The sequence below is a fragment of the Diadema antillarum genome, unplaced genomic scaffold, assembly GCF_040938485.1.
Source record: "Diadema antillarum isolate AM-2024a unplaced genomic scaffold, OU_Dant_1.0 seq00001845_RagTag, whole genome shotgun sequence".
In the NCBI taxonomy this organism is placed as follows: domain Eukaryota; kingdom Metazoa; phylum Echinodermata; class Echinoidea; order Diadematoida; family Diadematidae; genus Diadema; species Diadema antillarum.
In genome coordinates this window covers 102,829-128,865 of record NW_027272517.1, presented here as the reverse complement: position 1 = coordinate 128,865, position 26,037 = coordinate 102,829, and the positions used below count along the sequence as shown (strand labels likewise).

Genomic DNA, 26,037 nt, shown 5'->3' with positions numbered 1-26,037 from the left:
TAAGCCTTGCCCTTCTGCTGGCCTTGGCCTTGCCTTGGCTTGACAATAAATCACTATCACTGAGGCAGCTGAGCTGATTTTGCTTATTACAAACTGAGAATAAACGTAAATAAATTGCCCAAGAAAACTATGAAAACTAAGCTTTCAGTTTTAAAGAATTGTAAAAATTTTCGGTGATGTAAATTTAAAGTACGTGCGTGAAAATGTGAAATTAGTGATCAACTTACCAATTTCACACATACAGCTCCGAAATGGATTTTGAGTAGGCCTACAATTGAAATACAACATCAACATCCAGAATGCAGATCTCGAGTGTCGTCGTGCGTGTTGTTGTCTGTATAATGTAGGTCTAGATTTACTAGATAGAAAGCACAGCCACAGGACAGTGTACAGGACCAATATCCATACACGTACTACAGGTGCGTACTTGCAGTGCAATATGCTGTATCTCTTTCATTAGCAATCTCTTTGCCAGTAGAATCATCTTGAAATTTTGGATTTTATTTATTTATATAAAAATACATTGACACAAAAATTGGAATTTCAAAAATCATAAAGACTAAAAGAAATTTTAAATGCTTTTCGAAAATTCGCGTGATTATGATATATTTTAACAAGATGTTAAGCTACCGTCTGTAGTTAGTTCATTTCACTTGCATGGTCTTTTCGACCGAAGATAGAGAACATGCCTGGAGTGAGTGGAAAGTCTGCAAAATATGAATGATTTTTTAACGAAAACTGCTACCCGTATTTGTGTAGAAATTGGTTGTGGTTAAGATGATATATGTCCTGTATTGTATTTCAACAAAAGAAAGTATGAATATTGCATTTAAGTATGAAGAATATCGCAATAAATTTGTGTCGTCACATGAAGTCAAGCAGAATTTTCAACCACGTACAATGTACGGCATTCATATTCAGTGTAGAATCTAAGTGACGTGATGTGGTGAGAAAGCGCGGCGGTGGACATGCCATGCGTGCAGGCTTGCCACGCACACGTGCGTGCGTGCATGGATGATAGTCAAAAAGGGATTTGGTGGTTGGTTGGTGCATGGTGGTTGTAAAAGTTGGAATTGGAGGATTCTTGATCGTGTAGAGAAGATATCCTTAGTTATGTATTTTTTTAAAAAACAAATGAAAGTGAGTAGAAGTGTAGTTCTAACAATTGTGTAATTTTGCGCGCATGCGCTCTACAACTTTTTTAGTCGTAATTGTAAGTTTCAGTATGGGACATGCGCATGCAGGGCAGGGGTTGCAAGCTTGCCCCACTCGTCAAGGACTGTTGTCCCATGAGGCTCCCAACCAGACCCCCCCCCCCTTTAAAAGAAATGTGCCTCTTTATCTTACTCTTTAATCTAGGTATCAACTAATGCCATGGATGTTCACCAATCATTAAGGTCTTTCAAATTCAGTAGATTTTATCTTTCATATTGATTGATTTCGCGAGATCTAAAACCATCATTTAAAATGTACATGTGGGACTGGGGATGCTGAAATTCACGTAAATGCAAATTACAGTGGGTTCCTTTGAAATTTTTTCCTCAAAGTTTTGCTAAAGGGTAAAAGATAAATACATTTAAATACTCCAGAAGTCATGTGACATTTTGTCAATTACAAAAGGGTGAAATGACCTGCGGAATTACTCCGGACAAATGTAACGTTACTAACCGTAACGTTACTAACCTAACTGCGACCAGCAGCCCCAACGTACAACGTACAGTGTTGGGGCTGCGCCGTTTTGGCCTCGATATTTTAATGTTGTACCATTCGGGTGCCGTTCCGGCGCTGTATTTCCTTAATTTTTCAACAAAAACTACTGGGAATACTTACATGGGTGGACTAAACCTAAATGATTCACATCGGCGACTGTTTGATGCATTTCATTGCTTATGATGCAGAAAATGCTGTCTTATAAGGCAAATATCTTCAGCTCACCGATGCTCACTAAAACTCACAATCACTTGCACATGCGCACACAATGCATTCAGTGCAGTGCATTGACAGCTGTATTACTCGCTACATGATGCATATTCACCGTGCGATGATGCATTATTCATATCCTTTTGCGTCCGTAACGTTGACGTCATTGTTTACGCATGCGTAGATGCGTACTGATGGATATACACGTTCAAAATAGCAGCAAAGCTCTCCACTAGGGCAGACCGCCTACTCCTAAAAAATGTGGAAAATTATTCAGTTTCCAGATAAATTGGTGAGAAGGACCAAGGCAATGGGGTAGTGTATATTTCATTTTATATTGTCACTGTGTTTATGATGGACATTTAGCCATGATTTATTTGTGAAGTTGCCGTATATGTGGCAATAGGGAGTTGTTCGTGATTCTCACTTGAACGAAACTGCGGGGTAGCCGCCAGGACCCCGCCGCAGAGCGGCGGGTCTCCGGGGCTAGTTACTAACCATGCTTTTGGGGGTCTAGCTAAGAAATTATTGGTCGAACTGCTAAAAAACATTGTGTGAACATTTGTCATGATGCAATAATTGAAATTAATGCAACACTTTGTTTCAAGTAACTTGAATTTTTGCACACTTTTTGTTACAAGACATTGATTTTTTTGTCATGTCCTTTTTTCGTAACGTTACTAACCAGTCCTTTAAGTTGCATAGCAATGCTATTATTTCTTGGATTGTATTCATCCTTATCTGTATCATAAACCTGGGAATGATGAACATGTTTTTGACATAATTTTGGCTTGAAATGAATAAATGGTAATTTAGTAGTAAAAACAAATATCTAAATTTGTTCAAATGTAACGTTACTAACCGCGGAATTGCCCAGTTTGATATATTTAACAAACATTGTTGTTGATATGATTTTGTATGTATAATTTTAGTTAAACTTATACTTAAAAAAAAACTTAAATGACCGAATTCTGTTATTTTACAGTGTTTTTGTGATGATATAAATCCTGTGTGAAATACCATATTTCATTGTAAATATGATTGCACTGACTGCATATTTTAACAAGCTCTGAAACTTGATCTAGCTTGCGTTTTGAGTGCATGTGGGCTTGATTGAGGAAAAATCGCCCAAATGTGCAATTACGATGCTGATGTGTGACAGAATTCTGTGGCAGAACCCGACCCGAGAATCAGTATTTTCATTTTTTAATGAAAATCTCTTTCCCTCAATTTCACAGCTTGTATTCTCAGCTTTAGAGAAGTATCTTCAGTGAAAATGGTAAAACCAATCAGTGTGAAGTCAGAACATGATTGCTTCCCTCTCTGTTTCCCACTTATTCCCAACTCATGCTTATTTTCGTTTTTTGCCTCTTGTAGAAAACGGCTCAGAAGGGTGGCCGCCCCTCCGGGGCCAAGGGCAAGAAGAAGAAGCAGACACTGAAGTTCACCATTGACTGTGCCATGCCTGTTGAAGATGGTATCATGGACGCTTCAAACTTCGTAAGTGTTTCATGATATGAATGCAGGATTCTATGGTGTAATTGTGTCTTTGCTAAAAATATAGTTGTGGACTAATTTGTCTACCCCAAATACAATGTTCGATATGATCAAAAAGGTGCTCCCTATTTGCTAGTTTTGTAAAACCACAAATATTGCAACAATTAGTAGAATCAATGTTGGAACGAAGTTTGACATTCTAGTTTCAAATTTATGTTAGTATACATCTTTGTCAATTTGTATAGGGCCTTTTTGAGAGATAATGATTTTCTAGGAGCTGGTGGTTTATGTATGTGAGTGATAAGAGAGCTTAAACTGAAGTCTTGCAAATGGATGAAATTCAAAGGGTCAAGTAATGCCCTCTTTTCCACTAGATTTTGATATTGGACTTGGCTTGTTGTTTGTGATATTAGATAGGGCTTGTTTGTAGTAATTTTGCTGGAGCTTGATGGGAAATGCTACTCTGTGCATGAGTTTGAGCTGAATGTGCAGATTTTCATTCCCTGAGAACTAATTGGAATCCATCACTGGTTCAGGGCTTCATTCCCTGACCCAACATAGGGACTCCTTCCCTAAACAAAGCCATGCTCACACACTAGGGACACCTTCCCTAACATGAGCTCCCTCCAACTCTGCCTTTGTTCTTCTGCCCATCTCCGACTGGACCCTGGATTTTGTGGCCCCCTCACAAAACAGGAACAGTTCCTGCAGGAACGCATCAAGGTCAACGGCAAGACCAAGAACTTTGGCAACAACCTGACCATCGAGCGCAAGAAGAGCAAAGTCACTGTCCAATCAGAGATTGCCTTCTCAAAGAGGTTAGTACTTTGACCATTTTTTCTTACCCATGTGTTGCATAAACTATTCCAGTTGATTTGTCCTCCTTTTTTTACACTTTTTGTAGGAGTGGATTTTAGACTGAAGTATGAATATATCACTCCTGTGGTAATAAAATATGAGCATTGTCATGATGAACCAGACATATTATCAATAGTGCTGAAAATCAAGAAAATGCTTCATCCCCCCCGGAAATCTAATTGGTAGGTTAAATTGGTCTTGCACTGTTTTCATACCACATCTCCAGATACAATTTGATATAAATGGGAGAGCTTGCAAAAAAAGTGCTCTTATTTTTGAAGCCCATCCTAGCTTCAGTTGTATTCGCAAGAAATTAATTCCTCATCAATGGGGGGGGGGGGGGGGGGGGGGGGGGGTCTCGACGGGCAAAATGTATTGGAAGGAAGCAGCTACAAATTGCAGAGAAAAGAGGGAGAAATGTACATAGCTGATGGCAACATGTAAATTTGTGTCACTTACAGTCAACCTCTCCAGAGTGGAATCTCAAGGGGCCAGAGAAAATCCTTGGACACAGTCATGTGAAAATTGACCTATTGCCAGTACACAACAGATCTAACACGTGTTTATTTCCATAGGGGGTTGAATTTTTCTTAGACTTAGGCAATGTTTTGACTTGTTAGAGATGAACTTATGCAAAGTTGACTGTATTTTGCTGTTCGCAGATAAAGTAAGCGCTGATGATGTTCATTGTATGATGTGCTATGACGAGCGTGCACAATGCCAGAGAATTTCTAAGCATAATTTGGGTCACAGACCACGGCGTTTGCAATCACGGTTTAAACTTTTCATTATCACTTACAGATACCTGAAGTACCTGACCAAGAAGTACCTGAAAAAGAACAACCTGCGTGACTGGCTGCGCGTCGTGGCTGCCAACAAGGAGTCCTACGAGCTGCGCTACTTCCAGATCAACCAGGATGACGAGGAAGAGGAAGACGACTCGTAAGCGCGATTTTCGCCTTGGTCCATCACGGAGGCAATGGTCAAACATAAAGAGTGTCGACGATCTGATACTCATGAGATGTCTTGTGGTCACCGACTCCATTTGCTGTAAACAGAACAACACAGCACTGATCTCAGGGACAGGGTGACAGAGTTATGTTTTGACAATGGCTGTATACCTGATGACATGTCATTCAATGGCTGCTTCGGCGATGAACCACACAAGTGTGAATAAATGACATCAATTTGCACAAAACACTGTTGGTCATGTTGTTTGTGCTGTTTATTGTACAGTTTGTAGTATGCCTTCAAGATTCTCAATGCATCTCTATCAATAGATCATACTTCCGAGATATGTGATGATTTTGCAGGACTCATTCCTTATATTTCTATTTTTATCCATATTCCGCTGAGATGTTTTCATTGCAATTGATTGACAAATTGCCCTACATGGATGTAAATATATCGACATCAAATTTCATGAATTTGAATAATAAGGCAGTACCCGCTGCATGCTATAAGGATTAGAACCAACACTTACTGTCTGGCGAAAGCTCGGTGATCTAGTGGAGATGACGCCTGTCCGGTGATGAGGAGGTCGTAGGTTCGAATCCTGCTCAAGTATGTATGGCCATAATTTTTTATCATGGCTACTACTAAAACACTGATCAATTCAGTGCTTATTTATGTTTATGTAGGGCAATTTGTCAATCAGTTGCAATGAGATTTTGGTTGTTTGAAAGTTTCATAGAAAAAGCATGTGTGAAGCATCAAACAAGTGTCTTGTCAAAAGTCATTGTGAAGATCTGAATCATAGTGATAAGTGCAGTTCATTCTGAAAAAAATCTTTCTGAATTCATAGTGAAATGCATGTGTGTGTGTGTGTGTGTGTGTGTGTGTTTTACAGCATTTTACTTGTCTGCAACAGTAACTACATAGAAAACACATGTGGACACAACATGCATACATCAGGAATACAGTGCACTCCCGTTATAACGAAATGCTCGGGACCGGCAGTTTTCTTTTGTTATAACGAACTTTCGTTATAACCGAACAAATGCCATAGCGAAAACAGGGAAACCACGTATATATATCATATTCTGTTTGCTAAATACTCATCATACACTGCAAAGCTATGTGAAATGTGATGGGATAACTGTATTACATTAAAGGACAAGTTCACCTTCATGAACATAAGGATTGAGAACATGCAACAATATTAGTAGAACACGTCAGTGAAAGTTTGAGGAAAATTGGACAATCGATGCAAAAGTTATGAATTTTTTTAATTTTTGTGTTGGAACGGCTGGATGAGGAGACTACTACAGCTTGTGAGTCATATGCGTACAACAGTATAAAGAAAATGTAAAAGAAAATTCAACATATTTTCACTTTTTTCGCATAATAAAAGAGCCCTTGACTTGCCTCTTTCTAAAGGCAGGGGGAATAATATTACCCATAACATTTGTCGGTAACGATTCAGGGGAAAGTGTACTTTTTTCAAAAGATGGAATTTTGTGAAATTCTCTTTATATTTTCCTTACATTGTTGTACGCATGTGACATCTAAGTTGTTCATACACTGCAGTAGTCTTCTCATCCAGCGGGTACTGCACAAAAACTTCAAAAATTCATAACTTTTGAACGGATTGTCTGATTTTCCTCAAACTTTCAATGATGCGTTCTACTAATATTGCTACATTCTCTCAATCCTTATGTTTATGAAGGTGAACTTGTCCTTTAATAAACGCAAGTTCCCCTCAGAAACTGTGTGTGCACAAGGAGCGAACACACAGTGGTGTGAAGCATTCACCCATGCAGAGACGCTATAAATGCTTGTTCCGCTACGTATTTTCGAAAGCAATTCGCATTTCGTTATAACGGAGCGCATTTCTTTTGTTTTTCTTTGTCTGTGGCACTCGGAAAAGACTTCGTTATAACGGAAATTTCTCTATAACCGTGTTCGTTATAGGCGAATTTTGTACCATAGACTTTAATGGTGATAATTTTGGGACCAGAAGATTTACTTCGTTATAACGAAATTTCGTTATAACCGTGTTCGTTGTAACGGGAGTGCACTGTACATACAATTGTATATCTTCATTTAGACAACAACAACAAAAAATAGATACAAGGCATAATGGCATTGCATTTGAATGGATCCTCGTTTGTTTTATCTTTTGGAAGATATGATTGGTAGGAATTATTGGGGGGGGGGTCTCCGAGGCCCCCCCCTCGACGTTCCACGCGATGTATCGCTGTCGCGAAAAGCTATCGCCGTGACGTTTCATGGCTTTTTTCTTTTGAGTCTCCCGCATCTTTTGACACCAAATTTGCGATGCCCAGGCACACGGTTCCGAAGTTGCGCATAAATATGCACTTGCATGTCGGACCAAAAATTGCTCAAAAACGTGAATTTGTGTACAATTTCAATGCAAACTGTGCTTTTGGGCAAATTTCATAAAAGCATGATTATTTGGGGTTTTATTGATTAAAATCAATAACATATTTTCTGGATCGGAACAATGTCGCGGACAAATTTCATTGAAAAAACAATGAAAAACAATGAAAAACAAAGTAAAAAAAACAAGGAAATACATAAGAAATTAAAAAACAATAAAATACTTAAGTAATTTTTTCTAACGGCACAATTTTTTCCCTTACATTTGCTAAGGACACTCAAAAAAGAATATTTACACAAAAAGTGCCTGTTTTGAGCTTTATTTAGTGATTTATACCAAATTGTCTGATTTCATGCGTCATGCATAAATTACCATAAATGATGATTTTTTTAAAAAAATCAACTTCATGCTACTAGTACTTTAGATTACGTCATTGGCAATGTTTGTGCCAATTTTCATCGCGATCGTGCGGTCGATGGCCGCGATCTGGAGGGGGGGGGGGGGGGGGGGGGGGGCGGGGGGCCTGGGGCCTATTTTACATCTAAAAGAGCTTTCCAGTGTATGAGGAGTATTCAGCAAACATAATATGATAAATATACGTGGTTCCTTGTTTTCGTTATATATTGTATTTGTTCGGTTATAACGAAATTTCGTTATAACGAAAGAAAACCGCCGGTCCCGAGCATTTTGTTATAACGGGAGTGCCCTGTATTTAACTGTTCATGGGACTTGCGTGGCAATACGAATTAGCAAAACAGCAGCCAGTCTGACACTATGCTCAGAGGTAATCCATTGGTCAGAATTCTAAAACTAGTAGACAAGGCTGATCTCTTGTGACCACTGATAATACGATTTTGTATGACTGTTGATGTGATTTTTCAAAAGACTGTACATGTATTTATATAAATTTATATCTCGAAAGGTCAAAGCTTTTTTGCATCCTATAAGGGCACTGGAGAGCAAGAAGTGTTAGTGGCATGAAATCTTTTTGCAAATTGGAGCCAACGCCTCTGTCACGGCATGAAATTTTCGCAAATTGGAGCAGATGGCCATTTTGCGGCATCAAATTTTTGTGAATTGCCACCGGTATTTAATTATGCATGGAATGTAGACAAGAACTTTCGTGCATTTTAATTTCACAAATTTTTGCTCATGAAATTTGCAAAATTAAATTGCAGGCGAATATTTCTGGTTTTACAGTACATACTTGCAGGATGTGACAGAGGCCTCTTCATGTCTGCTAGTGCCAAGACTGACAGCCAATCACCTCATACTCTACAGCTACAGAAACTCCAACTCTCCCGTTTTCGATGGGGGATCTCCCGCCGAAAGCCTATTTTTGCAAAATCTCCCGTTCTCCCGCTTGAGATTTGATTTCTCCCTCCCTGGCTCTTTGTGTCTCCGGGTGGAAGGGATTTCTTACTTATTGCTATCGTATGTTGCAAAAATAAGCCTTAGATAGCACCAAAGAACATCTAGAACCCTAGGAACTTCGCGCTTCGCACACATCAACTTGGAGTCTCCCGTTTGCTAGGGGTTTCGAGCGGGAGAATCTCCAGATCAGAAGGTGCTTGGGGTTGGAGTCTGTGCAGCTATGCCCTGAGCTCAATACTACATATTGTACAATTCGTCAAGTGCCTGGAAGAATGATGCGAACGCGTGCGATTCCAAGGAAGGTGTGCCCGGAAGAACAACGCAAACGCACATGAGGCACATGTTACACGCCTGAACTTGCGGGCCTCACCAGTGTTTGTGTCATGCTCCCTGGCACACCTTCCTCGTCTTGCGTGCGTTCGCCTCTTTCTTCCGAACACGGGACGAAATCCTATCTCGTATACCTGGAAATCACTTACACACACACATACACAGACATGAAAAAACCATGTCCCTAGGAAGAGGTCCTTTTCATCAAAATTCAGTTTTACATGCAGTTGCCATGGCACCAGCAAAGATACGTGTAGTTGGTTGCTTGGTGTAGCCATACTGCTGTCTTGGTGACTAATTTATGGCAATATGCAATTATGTTGTACAACGTTATTTTCAAAGTTTTTTTCGTGCAATTCCTTGCCACTTTTGCCACAGTTTTGGAGGAATTTTAGAAAAGATATCTCTTTCCCCTTACAGACAAACATGTAGTTGCCTTGTTATTTGTTATTGCAAAGGATACATTTTATATCTACTGATTTAAAATCACAAAAGGAAATTTGCAAAGATTCATGTATGGTTCAATTGGAGACTTACAAGGTAAATGACATTACCACATCTGTCACTTTTTAAGTAAAAGGGTGAGACTAAAATCGCTGATTTATGAAAACGGGGATAACTGAAGTTCCCGGACCTCGGTCCTATTTTGATGGAACCCATGTTATCTAAATTGCATCTTTTCCAAGCACAACTGTACAATGACCTTATCAATACAAACACACACACACACACACACACACAGACCACACACACACGAATGATGACACTATCAACTTCTAATGCACATGAATATTAACTGTGTCTGATTTATTAGGAGCACAAATGGTACATGTAATATTTTGTACATGTAATATACCCTGCATCACTTGTTAGTGGACAGAAAGGGGACACTGTGCGAGTTCCTGCTTTTTGTCAACACAATAAAAAACATTTAAAAAATAACATTACAAAAATTACATATATCTACTGCTGCAACTAAAAGTCCCAGATGTCATGGGTACATGATTTGTGGACCTTTCTCGGGCGAGTGAAAATGTACTGTTTACGCCATATATTTCGCGAGTCTAAATTTTCGCGATTCGGGACTTCCCAATGATTTTGCGAGTGGATAAATTCGCTATTGTGGAGTATACTGAACGGAGAAATGTATGCGTGTGTGTTGCATTCATATCGGGATGAGAGTCGTGACTTTCGCATGTCTTTGATTTCGTGAATTTACCCAACTCGTGAAAGTCAAGAAAATAAAAAACCTCACAAAATATTTGGCGTATACATTAGTGTCTAGCAGCTTGCTTTGTTCTATGCCTCCACTCCCCAGGCACTATTTTGACTGTGGTGACACAATAGTCATGCTCCACACATTTGTACTCCTGTACTTTTTGGTTGTGACCTTACCTTCATATGTATTACAGGCACATAGACCCGGTGGTTTAGTCGAATACGCACGCGGGCGCAAAGCACATGTTTCTTACAGAGACCTATGCTATCAACTCCTCATCAGCGCTTACGCTTTGAATTGACCCATTTCCACAAGTCCGAAGAAGTCTGATCCACTGTAGTCAGTGGTCCGATCACAGTTCGGCTCATGATTTGGCTGATGATGACAGCTTTAGCAAACTTCTTCTGTGACGTCATACTAAAAAACACACACCCTGGCATCACCACAGACTGTGTGATGCGCAGAGAAGACGACAAAGGCAATGTTACCGAGCAACACCCACGCGCTTTACTCTTGATGACATCTCAACTTCAGCAATCCTTGTATCATGCTAACGGTGATTGGCAGTATCATCCAACAGCGCCCCTCAGGGGTCGCACTTAACTTTTTTTTTAACTAGCCAGGCGGACTACTTAGAATCAATTTTGACACTGAAGCAATATTTTGGCTAGCCAGACGGACTAGTAACTTCAGAATTTTATGATTTTTAGCTAGTCCGACGTGATTTTGGGTGGCCAATGGCCAGCGGACCATCGCCAATTTTGAACCCTGCCCCTGCAACCACTGGGTCTATGTGTCTTTAAATGTGCCTCAACACTGATTCGGACTTGCTGAAAAAACAGAAAATATGTTCTGTCTGAGGACAGCTGATGGTCCAAAGAACATCATGGTCCACTCATGGCATTGTATTCAGAATACGTGTACAGAGAACTTGTGTTATCACTTTTTTATATGTATATCAAAAGTTTGTTATATCAGGGTCAGATAAACAATAGAAATACGAAGTACCTTTGAATTTGGGGCAAGGAAAAATACTTTCTTCAAATAGAGTTGGTATAATGAGCGCCAATTCAAGAGAGTACAATGTATTGTAATGCCTACATACATTTTTTTCTTTCCAGGGAAATTCCACATATATGGTACTTTGTATTCAGATTACCATCTTTCTCGCATGACCAATATACCTGGTCTGTTTGTGTATACAGGTACTGGTCAACTGTGGTTAAAGGACATGGAAATCTGGTTACATAAAGACAACAATGCTGAAAATGTATACAAATGAAAGTCAAAAACATCCAGTTTTAATGCTCCTTATGAAGAATGCCTCAAATTTCATAATATTAATGGCTTGTTTACGAAAAGATGTTCACCCTTTCATGCACCGTCAATTCATTCAATTGCAACAATGTCAAATTGGGAAAAGTAAAGAATTTAATTGAAGATTTAAAAAAGATAATTGCCACTGCCTACCACATTGATGCAAAGTGCTTTTATAAACACTTATGAAAATTTCTTTGCAAGAACATGATTTCAGCTCTGAATCCACAAGAATCTGCCACTAAAAAAAAAAATTATAAATATACATTTGAAATCCTTGGAGAAAGACCATTTTTACCAGATAAATTTACAAAAATTCCATAACTTTTTAGAAAACAAAATATTCAATCTTCGAAAACTTGCTGCAAACAGCAGCACCTCATATCCCTGAGAAATTTAGTGGCACCAAAAGAAGGAAAGAAAAATAAAACAAAACGATTTCATATGCAATGATTTTTCCTTTCCATAACTTTGATGATATCTGCATAATTTTAAGGTCTATAATGAAAGAGTACACACCCTCCTCTCTCTCTTCCATCACTGTTTCAAAAAAGAAAAAGGAAAAATGTTTCTAAAATTCAGCAGAATAGTAGCATTTGCCTTCATTGCACTAAAAGTCAACACTGATCCATTAAAAAAAATCTATGATCATTGATGGTTATCTTGTCTTAGCCGGATATATCATACCACTCCCTATGCTAAGGCGATGTTTTTGGTATTTTTTTTTTTATTGTAGGGATGGGGTAAAGGGTGGGTACCTCCCCCCCCCCCAAAAAAAAAAAAAAGAAATATTAATGACATGCCGTGATCTCCGTGTGAATGTGCAGATTGAAATAAGGCCACACAGTAAGGTTACGGTAAAGGAATTATCAACACCGCAGAAGTGCCCCTTTGAAACATTATGTGCCATGGCATGCATGCAGGCCAATTACACTATCAAAACTACATCATACTTGTATAATGCTGTTACCGTGCAAATTGTTAACTTTTTTTCTACAGAGTACAAGCTTACTTTGTTAACTACATTTCCGGATATAGCAGATACTTTTTGTTAACAATTCTCAATACACACACAAACTTCAACATTATTAATAGCACAGTCTTCGCTACGGGACCAAGAGATGATGAGAAAACAAGGTGTGAAATTTTGTAGAGACCATCACACACAAACAGAATGAAGAAAAGAGTGGGAAGAATTTTGACACTCCATTTACAGCCTCAGAAGAAATGTAACAATGTTGATTTGAAATGCCTTCTTCATACAAAACAAAACAAAACAAAACTCATCATTAGTTGTGCAATTCATGAATACACTGAACATATTGGCAAATCGTGAATCCAATTTCCCATGAAATGAAGGAAAATCTATAGCTGAGTTGATTTTTTGCGACATTTAGCAGCATGGCAGCCAAAATATTTGAAAACAAAAATTATTGCAATTAACATTGTGAGAGATTCAAGATATTTGCTGTTTAAAACTAGATTAAAGTGCAACCATGATTTTGACAACTTAAGAGGCAGAAGGTTGTAAGTCAATAGATCTAATACAGTGTGTGCTTGCTTCCTTCTGCGTTCATTAATCAATGACAATCAAATTTATAAAGATGCTCATCAACATTTCCAACAATTTGTTTATGCATTCTTTCCAATGGCATGTCATGACAGAAATCTTCATATTCAGAGGATAACGCCAATAAAACTTACAAAGAATGCTGCTTGACACACAAGTAACTACTGCTTGAACCAGTGTGGCTAGTTATGTCCAGTGGCAGTATCGTTTCATCACCATTTCAGTTGGTACAAATATGTGCTGATATTACTCCGATGAGCTCACTCAAACCATCCCTCTCTGTTGCCCAAAGGGAAGCAGCAGAGCAACGAAGTTCAGTCTTTTTCTGTTTATTTTATGCGGCAGCTTCAAACCTCCCCAGGGAGAAATCAGATGTCGACGTCCTTGCACATAGCAGCAACGTAATTTGTCTGGCATAGCCGAATTTCACTGCTCACAGAGACAACAGATTGCCAGTTTAAAGGGACTATACAGTACTGGTTGAGGTGGGGATTCATTTTTTGAACATTCCTAAGTGAGATAATTAAAAGCCTCTAATGAAATATGAAAGAGCATGTAATTTTAAGAAGGATTCAATGTTTATTTGATGAAAATTGGTTTTCAAATGGCCGAGATATCCAAAAAAGTGCTAATAATAAAAGGCGACATGCCACAACTTTATTAGGATCTCTTTGTTTCACCTTGTTTTTGGATATCTCAGCCATTTCCAAACTGATTTTCATCAAATAAACTTTTGATACCCCTTAGAACTGCATGCTCTTTGACATCTCATAGAGCGATTTCTGAATATCTCGCAAAACGTTAAAAGCTAAATCCTCACCTCGACCAGAACTATACACACCCTTTAAGCACTGTCTGTTGGCACACCAATTCTCATTAATTCTTTCAGCTAGATATTTTCTTTCGTCTTTGCTCTCACTTAACAACCTTTGTTAGGACCAGCCCAAATGGTTATCCAGAAGTATAAAATGAAATCAAATATATGACACATCTCATTCTTTTGTCTTTCCATTAATCCCTTGGGAGGCCAACCCATTGTAAATTTTGAGGTAATGAAATTAATACAATTTTTTTTTTCCGCTTGGAATACTTCGAAGATCAGGTAGCTGGTAACATTTCACGACACTCATAATTCAGATGGGTGATATGTATTACAAACATTAATTTATTAAAATCAAATTGGCTCAAATTGTCATCAACCCGTCCACAATGGCCACCTGTGAACTAAGGCCACCTTGTACGTTTTCCCTCTGGAGTGCCTGTTATACACATGCCTGACTGTACATTAAAATGAAGGATTAAAGGCAAAAACCAGTTTTCAGAATGGAAGCTTGAGGGCGCTGTATTCAGTTTGTCGGTTCACATCACCTACTAACCGACACTCCCGGATAGGCACCTGAACACCCACTTTAAAGGTAAAACGTAATTATCAGATTGAAGAGCTCAGAAATTCATCTTCCACTATTTGGAATTTGCTTCCAATATATCAAAAGGGTCTACCGAGCAACTTGTCCTGCAGATGCAATTTGCCAGGATAATGAGTTGTTTTGGAGTTATCTCGAGATCAGAAGTGTAAAACAGTTTTGATCGTAGAACACAAGTTTCATCCCTGAATGAATGATCTCACGTACTATCTCCCCATTCAGATGTTGGTATGCAAAATATCACATGACGATCATTTGTGCAGTAGCAGTTAGTAATTCCCAACAACTGTATGCCATTCACTCTTGCGCGGAAGATCGATGGATACTGCTATGGCCCGATTTGAAATCAATTACTAGTATAAAACATTACGTAGCAACTATGATACCGTTTGTGTACCTTTTTTTTGGCTTACATTTCATGTTTTTCATTATTACCTAATTAAAAACCACGTTATCACAGCATTATTTCATACATATTCTATGCATATGCGTCTATCTTAGAGCAAAAACATGAAAATTTTGGCAGGCATGTGGAAACTATATTTTACCTTTAACCCCCTCAGGATGACCAGCTTGGGATCCCATTGACATTGCATATAATAATTTTGTCAGCAAGGCTGAGAGAGTTAATGGCACCACACAGCCCTTCTCTATCATACATACCTGACAGATGAACCCTGTCAATTACAACCACCATAATCATAGATTTATGCAATATCTGTACAACATCAGTTAATATGCTAGAGATGACAGCAACGACCTGATAAATAATGGGAAAAAAATATATCTCCTGCATTGGCCAAGTAACAAACCAGGGCTCTGTTGCATAAAGAGATGCAATCAATGATAAGTCAGCAGAATCAAACATAGGTCTCTGAATACTCAATTCTGATTGTCTGGTAACCGACTTACAGTAGGCTTGATTTTCTGACTGACGTTTGTTGCATCTTGTTTTTTTTTTTCTTTCTTTCTTTTTGCAACAGGGCCCAGGATTCCAGGAGTAAATGGTCCATATAATCCCATGCCATTGCTTGGTAGTAAAAAATTAGTGGAGAAATATCATCTCATAGCATCGAGTAAAAAAAGAGAAATATATTTACATTTATACATTGTTCCATGCGAAAAAGGTGGATGAAATGCAAATGTGATGTCACAGAGAGGCGGGTACACCTTCCGGTGCGGGAGAAGCACCGATGGGAACGCCCTCCCGAAAACTTTTTGCAAACTCCTCGGCCGTTGTCATAACGACCGCATGTCGTCCATCTGGAGCTGCTGGAAGGAGGTGAGGGAGGTCTTCCGGCAGTGCCGACACGACACAATGCGCATGAGACCCTTCCACGGCACCAGCACGAGCTCGATGATGAAAGCCATGGCAATGTGGGCCATGGCGAAAGAAAGAATGATCCCCTTGTAGGCATAGTCTGGAATATCTTCAATCTGCAAGATACACAGAATGGCACCATCATCATTTACCTAAATCACCTGTACACGTACTTTGCAAAGAAATAATACATCTTGTTTTTCTTTCTCCTTTTTTTTTTGTTGTTGAACAAAGCACATTTCTTTATCATCATGGTAGGCCCTATTAAGGACAGTCACTGAACATATCCCACAATACATGTACAGCAGGTTTTGACCCAGGGTATGATGTAAACGACAAAATTCAATTCCATTTCAGCTTACAATTAAAACTAAGATGGGGGGGGGGGAATGAAAATGCACATCATTGGAAACAACCATGAGTGGAACTCCTAACTAATCATAATTCTTGAGTGTGAGATAGCTCCTCCCTATGCACCAGCTGACTGGTGGCATGTCATCAGTATACAACTAACGTGTGTTACTTTGGACAGAAGTAAGAATAATCCACCCAATGGTAACTTTAGCACAATCAAAAAGACACAAGGCGAATTTGAGTGTATTCTGGATTGTTGGTTGCTTTGGATAGTTTTATGCTTTACCATTTTTTTTTGTTTCATATACAATATATAATTATGTTATTTGAAAGAGGTCAAAGGCCACCGAAAGTATGTCAGACTTTATTCTGTGACACGCCATTCTCTTGGTAAAGTCTTAATAGGCTAAATAAACATAACTTATCATAGACATACAATGTAAATAAACACGCTGTGAGCTATTTTGCACAATTTTGAAAATTGTCAAAATGAGAGTGACATTGCTGTACCTTCTAGGGAACAATACGCCATTATGTATGGAATCTTCAGTTGCTAAAGGGTTAAGTGAAAATTGTACCATGGGCATATTTGCAATAAATTGTGACACGTCTCTTTACCTCCATGAGATCTCGAAGCCACTGCGGTGGGTGGAAGAGGATGAGCACCGTCATGGTGTACATGATAATCAGAGACAGCAAGAACAGCCCTGCAAGATGAAGAGAATACATAGAGCAATGCAATAAGGACATGGTCTGCTGTTCAGGGAACAGTACTCCACACATCCTGTACCTATCAATTGTGTCTGTCACAGAACTTTTTTCCTCTCTCAGAGATACCAACCTTTTAAACAGCACTGCAGTATTCCGAGGGTTACAAAGGCATATTTTTGGTGGAGAAACAGTATTTTTACCTTTCCTGCAATAGACATGTGCAGTAATACAACTTTGGGACAATAATAAACCTATATTCCATGAAATCTGCAATAGTTTTGGTTAAAAAAGTACAAAGTAATGCACAAAACTAACAGTTGGCATCTCAACTCTTCAACATTGAAAAGCAACAAAAGCACTATGCTTGATTGTTCTCTCGACATCTACAGATGCTGCATAGTGCCACCAAAATTTCACTGATACCTTCTTCTTTCCTGACTTACTTATACTATAAGGGGCAGAAAGACCCTGTCTTTCTAGTAAAAAGAATCAAATATCTTTGTCTCAAAGTAAGACTTTGCACTGCCCTGGACAAAGCGAAGGCCATGAAATGTAGAAAAAAACATCCCAACTTACAGTTGGTGTAGAGCTCTTGGCGGTACGGCTTTCCCGGGGAGAAGGCCACGGCTGAGTTGAGATAGAGGAAGCAGGAGAGGACGAAGACCGCCGTGCCTTCGTAGCTGGTGACCGTAATGCCGTCCTCATCCCGTTCGGGTGGGTGGTACCTGTCAAGGCAGAGAATGCATATCTTGAAATGCAGCAGCACAGAGTGTAATACACACATTACATCAAGAAATCATTTTGTGATTACTGCACAAAGCACCGCTTGCTGAATCAAATTTTGTAAACATGGAGAATAGCTTCCAAGCTGGTCCACGACTTGAAATTTGAGCATATTGCAAGCTCTGAAGGTGAGAATATTGCAGAAATTGTATGTGTGCAGATTGCACATCATGAGTACATGCAATATTTTGTGACTTTCTTCTGTTTTGTCTCATACTTTCTGCACAAAGTTTCAAAGTAGTTTGATGTTTCTCAAAGTTTTGCACATGTTTTTTACATGTTTGATTACATTTCACTTTGAGACTGTCGTCTAGCATGTTGCCGGCTTTTGAGGATGTTGCACAAGAATTTGAGCATGTTGCAGGAACATGCTCGAACCCCACGTGGACCACCCTGGGTTGGCTTCTAGCTGGGCAATCTCTTCTGCCCCATGACAGGCAAAATGTGCAAAAATGATCACATCAATGGACTATGCGTTTCCAGTTCTGTATACACTGATATTTTTGTGTACACACATTTTTGCAAATCGCAGTCTCTTGACCTTTTTTGCAAGTTGTTGATATAACCCAAATGTTCAGAAGAAATGATGACTTCTTAAACGAAGTACTTTCTTCAAATGTTACCGTGAAAGCTGTTATTTCCGTGTGGGTTTAATTTCCTCAAATTTCGCAAATTACTGTTGGACTGTGAATTTAACAACATGCAAAAATGTCGCAATACACTAGGCTAATAATGCATTTACAATAGCCTCAGTGCCAAATCGCGAAAACAACATCTCGCAAAAATGTCTGTGACCTCCTCATTTGCAAAAATATCTGTACACCAAAATAGCAGCTTACTGTATACGCCATATATTTTGCGTGTCTAAATTTTCGCGAATCAGGAATTCTCGATTTCGCGAGTGGTTAAATTTGTGATCATGGAGTCCTGTACTGAATGGAGAAGTGTACACGCATACGTCACATTCACATCAGGATCAGAGTCAATATTTTCACATGTCTTTAATTTCGCGAATAGCACCTGACTCCTGAAATTCGCGAAAATAAAAATCTCGCGAAACATTCGGCGTATACAGTATACAGTGCTCGGAATGGCATCTTTTTTGACAGTGCACTCACCAGACCTGCTGCTGGGTCAGGGCGTAGATGCCCCCCTGCAGGACGCACTGGACAAAGACGTTGGCCACCATGGAGAAGATGATGGTCACCTCCATCAGCTGGGGCGGGGGAGGCACGCTGGCCAGGATGGGGTATGCCTCGTTGCGCCCCATCAGCAGCACCACCACCGTGCTGAGGATGATGTCGATGTAGAGGAACTGCAGGTCGCCGAGGTAACCGGAGTCCCAGAGGAGGATCATGGCTGAGGTGAACTGGATCATGCTGTACAGCGCCATGAACTTGAACATGCCGAAGGAGGTGGTGAGAGAGGCACGGCCCTCCCTGAGCGGCAACAAGGAGTAAGTAAGTTGCGTGTGAGAGAGAGTGCATCTTCGGCATTAACATTGGTACATCATTTGAGATATACTCATTTATTTCCTGATGGATTTCAACATGGCTGTGATTTGGGAGCTTATGCATGGGGATGAGATGGGAGAAGTTTAATCTCCTGGTAGCCATATATTGGGTGAAAGCACAGATGTGAGACAAAGCAGACCCGCTGGTCTTCAGAGTTGAGGATTGGGCACAGGGCCAAAGAATGCATCCTGCAATACAAACTTGCTACAGGTATAGCAAAGCTATCCTACATTCCAAGTAGAGCAATTTTGCAGTAAGTCAGTAAATAAAGCACTTATTGATGTGATGTACAAACGCAAAAACAGATATAAAACAGAAAGATGTATAGATAGACCAATTGACTGAGCAGACAGACAGTATTACAGTAAACTCACTTCATGACAGTCGGTATGCAGGAGATGTCGTGGATCTTGGACGTGAAGGGTGCCGCCACCGATGCCTCCGCCTCCGACAGGGCCACGCCCGCGTGGGCCAGCTTGAGAGCACCGCAGTCGTTGGCTCCATCCCCGCACATCCCAACGTGGTATTCCAGCTTCTGGAAGATCTCGATCAGCTGCATCTTCTGGTCGGGAGACATGCGGGCAAACACGCTGGCATGGACAGACAACTGGTGGTTGGGAGGAGAGAAGAGGATATGTGTACATCAGAAGACCTTTGATGACATATACTTGCCATGAATATGAGATTCAGGTGGATATTAACTTGCTATGAGTGCTCACTGCGAGTCCATAACTGAACATACATTGTTGTAATCCTGCGGTGAATATATAGTATACTGTCAGGATAAATCTGTAACAAGAAACATGTTGACCTATAACTGCCATGAATATATTTCACGATCTGCCAGTCTAGCCTTCTGACAGACTCATGCATTTTTTTTTTTTGTGTGTGTGTGGGGGGGGGGGGGGGGGATGGGTGGGGGTTGTTGAAATTTGAGTAGACTATGGTAAAAGTGGAAATTTTCACGCATTTTGCGCAACCAGAAACTAGCGTGGAAATAAAAGCATGCAAATATTTTTGCCTGCCGTATGTTCCAGTAGCTGATGCCTTGATTCCGCAGAATTAAAAACACGAAACTCTCCCTGCCCGGCCGGGCGCAAAAAATTAGTCACGCAAAAATATCCACTTTTACAGTACTGTATACGCCGTACATTTAGCAAGTCTAATTTTTCGCAAGTCAGGATTTCCCATCAATTTTGCAAGTGTTTAAATTCGTGATTGTGGAGTACAGGAATGAATGACACATTCATGTCGGGATGAGAGTTAATATTTTCATTTGTTTTTAAATTCACAAACAGCACCCGACTCACAAAATTTGCAAAAATAAATATCTCACGAAATATTTGGCGTATACAGTATAACTCTTGTTTATAAATGTGAAGTGGACAGAAAGTCTTAGATTCGGCCTACCTTGTTCATGAGTTCTGGATCATACTCTCTGATAACGCCAAACGTCTTGCCATCCATGGCGTACGCTGTCCCATTCCTGTTTTCCATGTCGACTATGATCTCTCCAACACCCTGTGACATGTTTACAGGATGGGACGCATCATGATGAGACAAACAATCAGCACACATTTTCTTTTTCCGATTGATTTTACAAACAAATAAAGGAAGTTAGGTGATTCATAAAGTTTTAATAAGTGAAGTTCATCCAAATGCAGCAGAAACACTGAAACAAAATGTACTCTTTGACCAATACACAGCCAGTGTTTCTTTACCCATTTACATAGTGTGACAATGAAATGGTGTGTTCAGTATGTAATCATGTAGATATATTCTCATTCTGTAAATTACCTAATTATCAGCTTCTTAGTATGTCAATGCAAGCTGCTGTGCGTGAGAAGATTAAAGAAGCGATTGAGGTAAAAAAGAAAAGATTGCTTTGTGAGACTTGGTTGAGCTTTGATTATGTAATATGCTAAAGGCATACATATTTGAATACATAAAGAAAAGGATATATCGTCGCTGGGGTGATAAGACCTTGTATCTGCAATTTTGGTGAAAATGACTTTTTTGGATTATTGGTCAAATAATGGGTTAAGTGATGTCCTGTCCAAATCCCAAATGTCTTACTCCAAAAATGAAGCCACCACGGCATGCCAAAGGAAAGGCTATCCCATTCGCCACAGCGCTTTGGCCGCCATGTTTTTTGGCTCTCCTGAACATTGGACATTTTGTAGATACGAGGTCTTATCGCCCCAGCGACGATATGTTTGTCTTTTTTCTTTCTTCCTCACCAAGTCTCCTTTTGTGCTTAGCTCTTCCTTAGTGTCATGATATTCCATCACACTGTACTGGACGTCCAGCTTGTCGCCGTTGAGGGGCGTGGTGGCCTCCACCAGCATGGCACGCCCCCCTGGCCGGATTATGCCACACTTCCTGGCAACATTGACTGCTGTCAAAATATTGTCTCCTGCATTCCACGAAAGGAAATGAGAGAAAAAGAGAGTGATCAAAGCTACATTCTTTTCTTTGGCAAATATATACATGTAGATTATCTTTTATTTTCAAAGTTTGAAATAAATACACAAATGTTAATGTAACTGGTCAATATGGTGGAAGTACATGTATTACCCACATACAACTTAATGTCACATCTTTTCTAAGCCTTTACATGCCAATGCACTCCATCAAAACATGCAAGGCTTTTTCAAGTGTTCAGTAATCCCTCCCTCCCCTCCCCCCCCCCCTGACTCTACTACACTGTGAGTTCCAAAACTAAAGACCGAGAAAGTATAGATAAGGGGGATGAAGTAAGCTCTATTCATTTTATCAACCCTGTAATATTTGTGCCTGTGGACAGAGTAAGGAAGTGATCACTTGTACTGGGTTATCTATCAACACAGAGTAATAATCTACAGTGTAGTTCAACATTATAGGACAGTCAAGCACTTGCCTTACCAACTCCGTGAAGAGTTACTCTAACAGGTGTCAACAACCAAAGAAAACTAGAAATATCGCTACGGCGACTGATATGCCTCCGCCATAACGCATGGTTCTCCCAATAGGTCTATAGTACAATGTCTTGACAATGTGTGATGACAGTTTCACACAACTGGCAAAATATTAAAATGACAGGTTTGTCACATATGAGCTGAATGTTCACTTTCCTAGAACTAGGTTCAATTGGATGAATGATTAAAACGTCAGAGTGCAGGTATTTGGGAAACTGACGATCTTTACTTGACTTTTGACCCTTTTATAAGTTTATGCATTGAGTAATTTTCAAGGTATTGAGAAAAAGTATAATTTCAGTATCAAATGGTAAAATAGCATCATCTAAACCTGGCCTTTGACCTTTGATCTCACAGTTCCAAAGAGAATCACTGTTAGGTTGAACATGTATAAATATGTAAGTTTTATGATGATACCTTGAGTTCCTTTCGAGATATGGAGGAAAAAGTGCAATTTAGCACTTACACTTGACCTTTGACCTTTGACCTTTTGGCAAGAAACTTCCCACAGAATATATATTGGGTAATACATGCATACATCAAGTTAAAAAAAAACCAAACCTTCAGGCATTGCATAAATATAAGGAAAGTAGTGATATTTTGAGGAGTTGACCTTGACCTTTGACCCCCTGACCTTTGAACCATGACCCCCAACTTCCCTAGATAATCACTGCCCATTGGAACAAGCATATATACTAAGTTCCATGAAGATACCGTGAACCATTTGCGAGATATGGAGAAAAACATGAATTTTCAACCTTTTTTTCACAAAATAACCTGTGACCTTTGACCTTTGACCCTGTGATCCCAAAATCCAAATAAAGTATCATCCCCCCAAGATATACCCTCATACCAAGTTTGATGTAAAACCACAACGCGGTTCTTGAGATATCGACAAAAACAAAACGGGACGGACGTACGAACGGACGGACAGACGGACGGACGGACGGACGACCCGAAAACATAATGCCCCCGGCCACATCGTTGGCGGAGGCATAAAAGGTTAGTTTAAAGCCCTGCTTTAAACATTGTATTTCAAGCTAAGATTCATTGATGCCAGTTACAAAAAGATGAGGAAAAAACAACAACAAACATTTTCTCATTCTAAATACCTGTAATCATGACAGTTCTGAGGTTAGCATCGTGGAGTTCCCTGATGGCAGGGATCGTCTCCGGCTTGAGTTTGTTCTGGAGGATGAGGAGGCCTAGGAACTGCAGGTCCTTCTCCACAGAGTCCCTGAAAATATGGTATAGGAACCCAAATGGACCAATCAAATCATGGCATTCAGGTCACATGTTCAATATGACAAGCTTGATACTTCATGCTGTCACCCCAGAGCAGACCATACATAAAAGCTATGTCAGAACGGCGAGTGGTCACATATTGCAGAGTGCTATGGGGGTCAAGTAGGTGTACAGTATGTTCCAAAACAAAAAATGCTCCTGGAACTGCATATTCATGTGTGAACACGATGGACAGAACTTGGAGTTAAGGAATTCCTGACATGCTCTACAAAGATCCTCATTTCTCTTTGACCACTGAAGCAAAGTGGGAATGTCTCAGCTATCCTCATTCTAATTCTCTGCAACCTCTTTACCCAATACGCCAGTCACCAGCACATTTCAGTCTCATTTTCGCTGAGCTTGCAATGCTCTGGCACAGCTGCCATGTAAGCCACTGTAAAAGTGGAAATTTTTGCGGTGTGGAACCTTCTGCCCATTTCATGCGACCAAAGACCAGTGCGAAAATAAAAATATGCAAATATCTTTGCACGTCACATGCTCCACTAATGAATGTCTTGATTTCGCAGAATTAAAAACATGTGAAATTTGTCTTGCCCAACCGAACACAAAAAATTCCTCGAGCGAAAATATCCACTTTTCAAGTACACTCTACTTCTCTTTGACCCCTTCAGCTTTACACCCATGACTGGTATGCTAATTCTTCCTTCTGTCCCCTGAGTCTTCCAGATTCTCTGTTCTATCACAGTGAGCAGAAAAACCTATAACGTACCAATTCATTTTGCTCATCAAACAAGTTCAACTTGCCCTCGGCAGCAGTGGAACTAAGGCATTATAGCTATGTGAAGCGAAAGCATGGGCTGGTAGCTACTATACCGTGTCATCTTTGTAGTGAACATAAAACATCACCTCCAGTTCAAAGGACATCACATTAACCCATTGAAGATGAGATGATTTTGCTTGAACATACATTTCCTATGGACATCTGGCTGAGTATACTCTGCACTAGCCTTCAAAGTGTTAAGAGTACAGCCAGCCAATGGGCCAGTCACATTCCTACCTTTGTATTTTCTGTGCCTTGTGCCACTGGAGACTGGGGTCCATGGGTTTCCATGCCAACGCCAGCACCCTAAAGCCATCGGCAGTGTAGGATCTCAGGGTGTCTTCAAAGTTGTTTGGAACTGCAGGCATAATGATTATTAACCACACCATGATTAATTCATGTCCCATACATTCAGGTAATGCCTGCTGGGAATTCTTCATGATATCTTGACTGTTTATTTCACAACTTCTCATTCATCTTTTTTTTTTAATGTAACTATGTTAACTATTCCTTTGTGTGCAATCTAGCATTAACTGAATACTGCGCAAAAACAACCAACACAAGAAATGTTTAACTTACCAAAGATGTATACCAAATTATACCTCTTTTGTTTTTAAAAGTTACTAATACTGATATTGATAGCCTGTCCATAAGCCAGGATGCGCCAGGTTCCTTTGAAGTGATTATGGTTAAAATGAACGGCTATTGAAAACAATTTGGAATCATTTTCAAATTCTGCTCTCCACTGAACTACATAGTGTACGTATAGCACAGAAAATGATAATGTGCAATATCTTTGGCATACAAGAAACCAGGTATGTACAAAATATTTGTATGTGCAAAATTATAAATAAGGAGAGCTCACTGAAATAGAGCTCATTATGTGAAAATGGCTGCAAGAAATACATAGCATGATTCATGCATCAACAGCATCTGTAGCTCAGAATATTCCCTTAAAATGGGGACAAGCTTGTCTCAGTCCCACCCATTCATACTTGTGTCTGGTAGGCAGAGTGAGGCGATCTTCTCCGGTGCCCCTTTGCAGTGGACAGTCATGTGCTTGGCGTTCATGGCCCTGGCTATCACACTCATGCGCTGGAGGCTGGAGGAGAACGGGAACTGCTTGATGATGCCAATTTCGCCCGCATCCTGTGTTGCCATGGAAACAGACAGATCAAACCACGTCTTAGCAATTTTAGTGCACTTCAATTCATGATCAACTACCAGTATATTTAGATTTTCATTTTTTTCCTCTCTTTTTGGGAGATGTGCTTAACATTGTAACATCATATAAAACTTTAACATAAATATTGGTGCAAAATTTGTATTCTGAGCAGTAAAAGAATTTTCAGTGAGCCATTTGGCCTAAATTGGGGAGTTGAAGGTGTTATGTTTGCACATAATGCATATCATTTCATATCAAAATAATACCGTAGAAGAGGAAATTTTCATGCATTTCTTTTGAAAAGAAATTCATTCA

The 26,037-nt window shown here is 39.7% G+C and overlaps 2 protein-coding genes across 2 annotated transcripts in view; one reads left to right on the top strand and one right to left on the bottom strand.

The window, feature by feature from the left end:
• Window positions 1-665: 665 nt before the first annotated feature.
• Window positions 666-5,462, top strand: LOC139712706 (large ribosomal subunit protein eL22). The gene is made up of 4 exons (XM_071624509.1): window positions 666-694; window positions 3,298-3,420; window positions 4,114-4,235; window positions 5,077-5,462. The coding sequence occupies exons 1-4, from the start codon at window positions 686-688 to the stop codon at window positions 5,219-5,221; spliced, it is 399 nt and encodes a 132-aa protein (XP_071480610.1). The 5' UTR covers window positions 666-685; the 3' UTR covers window positions 5,222-5,462.
• Window positions 5,463-16,091: 10,629 nt separating this feature from the next.
• The window catches only part of LOC139712708 (polyamine-transporting ATPase 13A3-like), a 56,705-nt gene continuing 46,759 nt past the window's right edge, over window positions 16,092-26,037 (bottom strand). The window contains exons 17-26 of the mRNA XM_071624511.1: window positions 25,553-25,706; window positions 24,795-24,915; window positions 23,605-23,729; window positions 21,776-21,951; window positions 20,946-21,056; window positions 19,910-20,142; window positions 19,140-19,460; window positions 17,815-17,963; window positions 17,146-17,234; window positions 16,092-16,289 (exon numbers count right to left, since the gene is read on the bottom strand). Coding sequence (XP_071480612.1) covers window positions 16,092-16,289; window positions 17,146-17,234; window positions 17,815-17,963; window positions 19,140-19,460; window positions 19,910-20,142; window positions 20,946-21,056; window positions 21,776-21,951; window positions 23,605-23,729; window positions 24,795-24,915; window positions 25,553-25,706 — 1,677 coding nt within the window. The remainder of the gene's footprint in view (window positions 16,290-17,145; window positions 17,235-17,814; window positions 17,964-19,139; window positions 19,461-19,909; window positions 20,143-20,945; window positions 21,057-21,775; window positions 21,952-23,604; window positions 23,730-24,794; window positions 24,916-25,552; window positions 25,707-26,037) is intronic.

Excerpts from the sequence above, each read along its gene's own strand:
- LOC139712706 (XM_071624509.1), top strand. Across the intron at positions 3,421-4,113 it reads TCATGGACGCTTCAAACTTC|GAACAGTTCCTGCAGGAACG; the intron begins GTAAGTGTTTCA and ends CTCACAAAACAG. Across the intron at positions 4,236-5,076 it reads GAGATTGCCTTCTCAAAGAG|ATACCTGAAGTACCTGACCA; the intron begins GTTAGTACTTTG and ends TATCACTTACAG.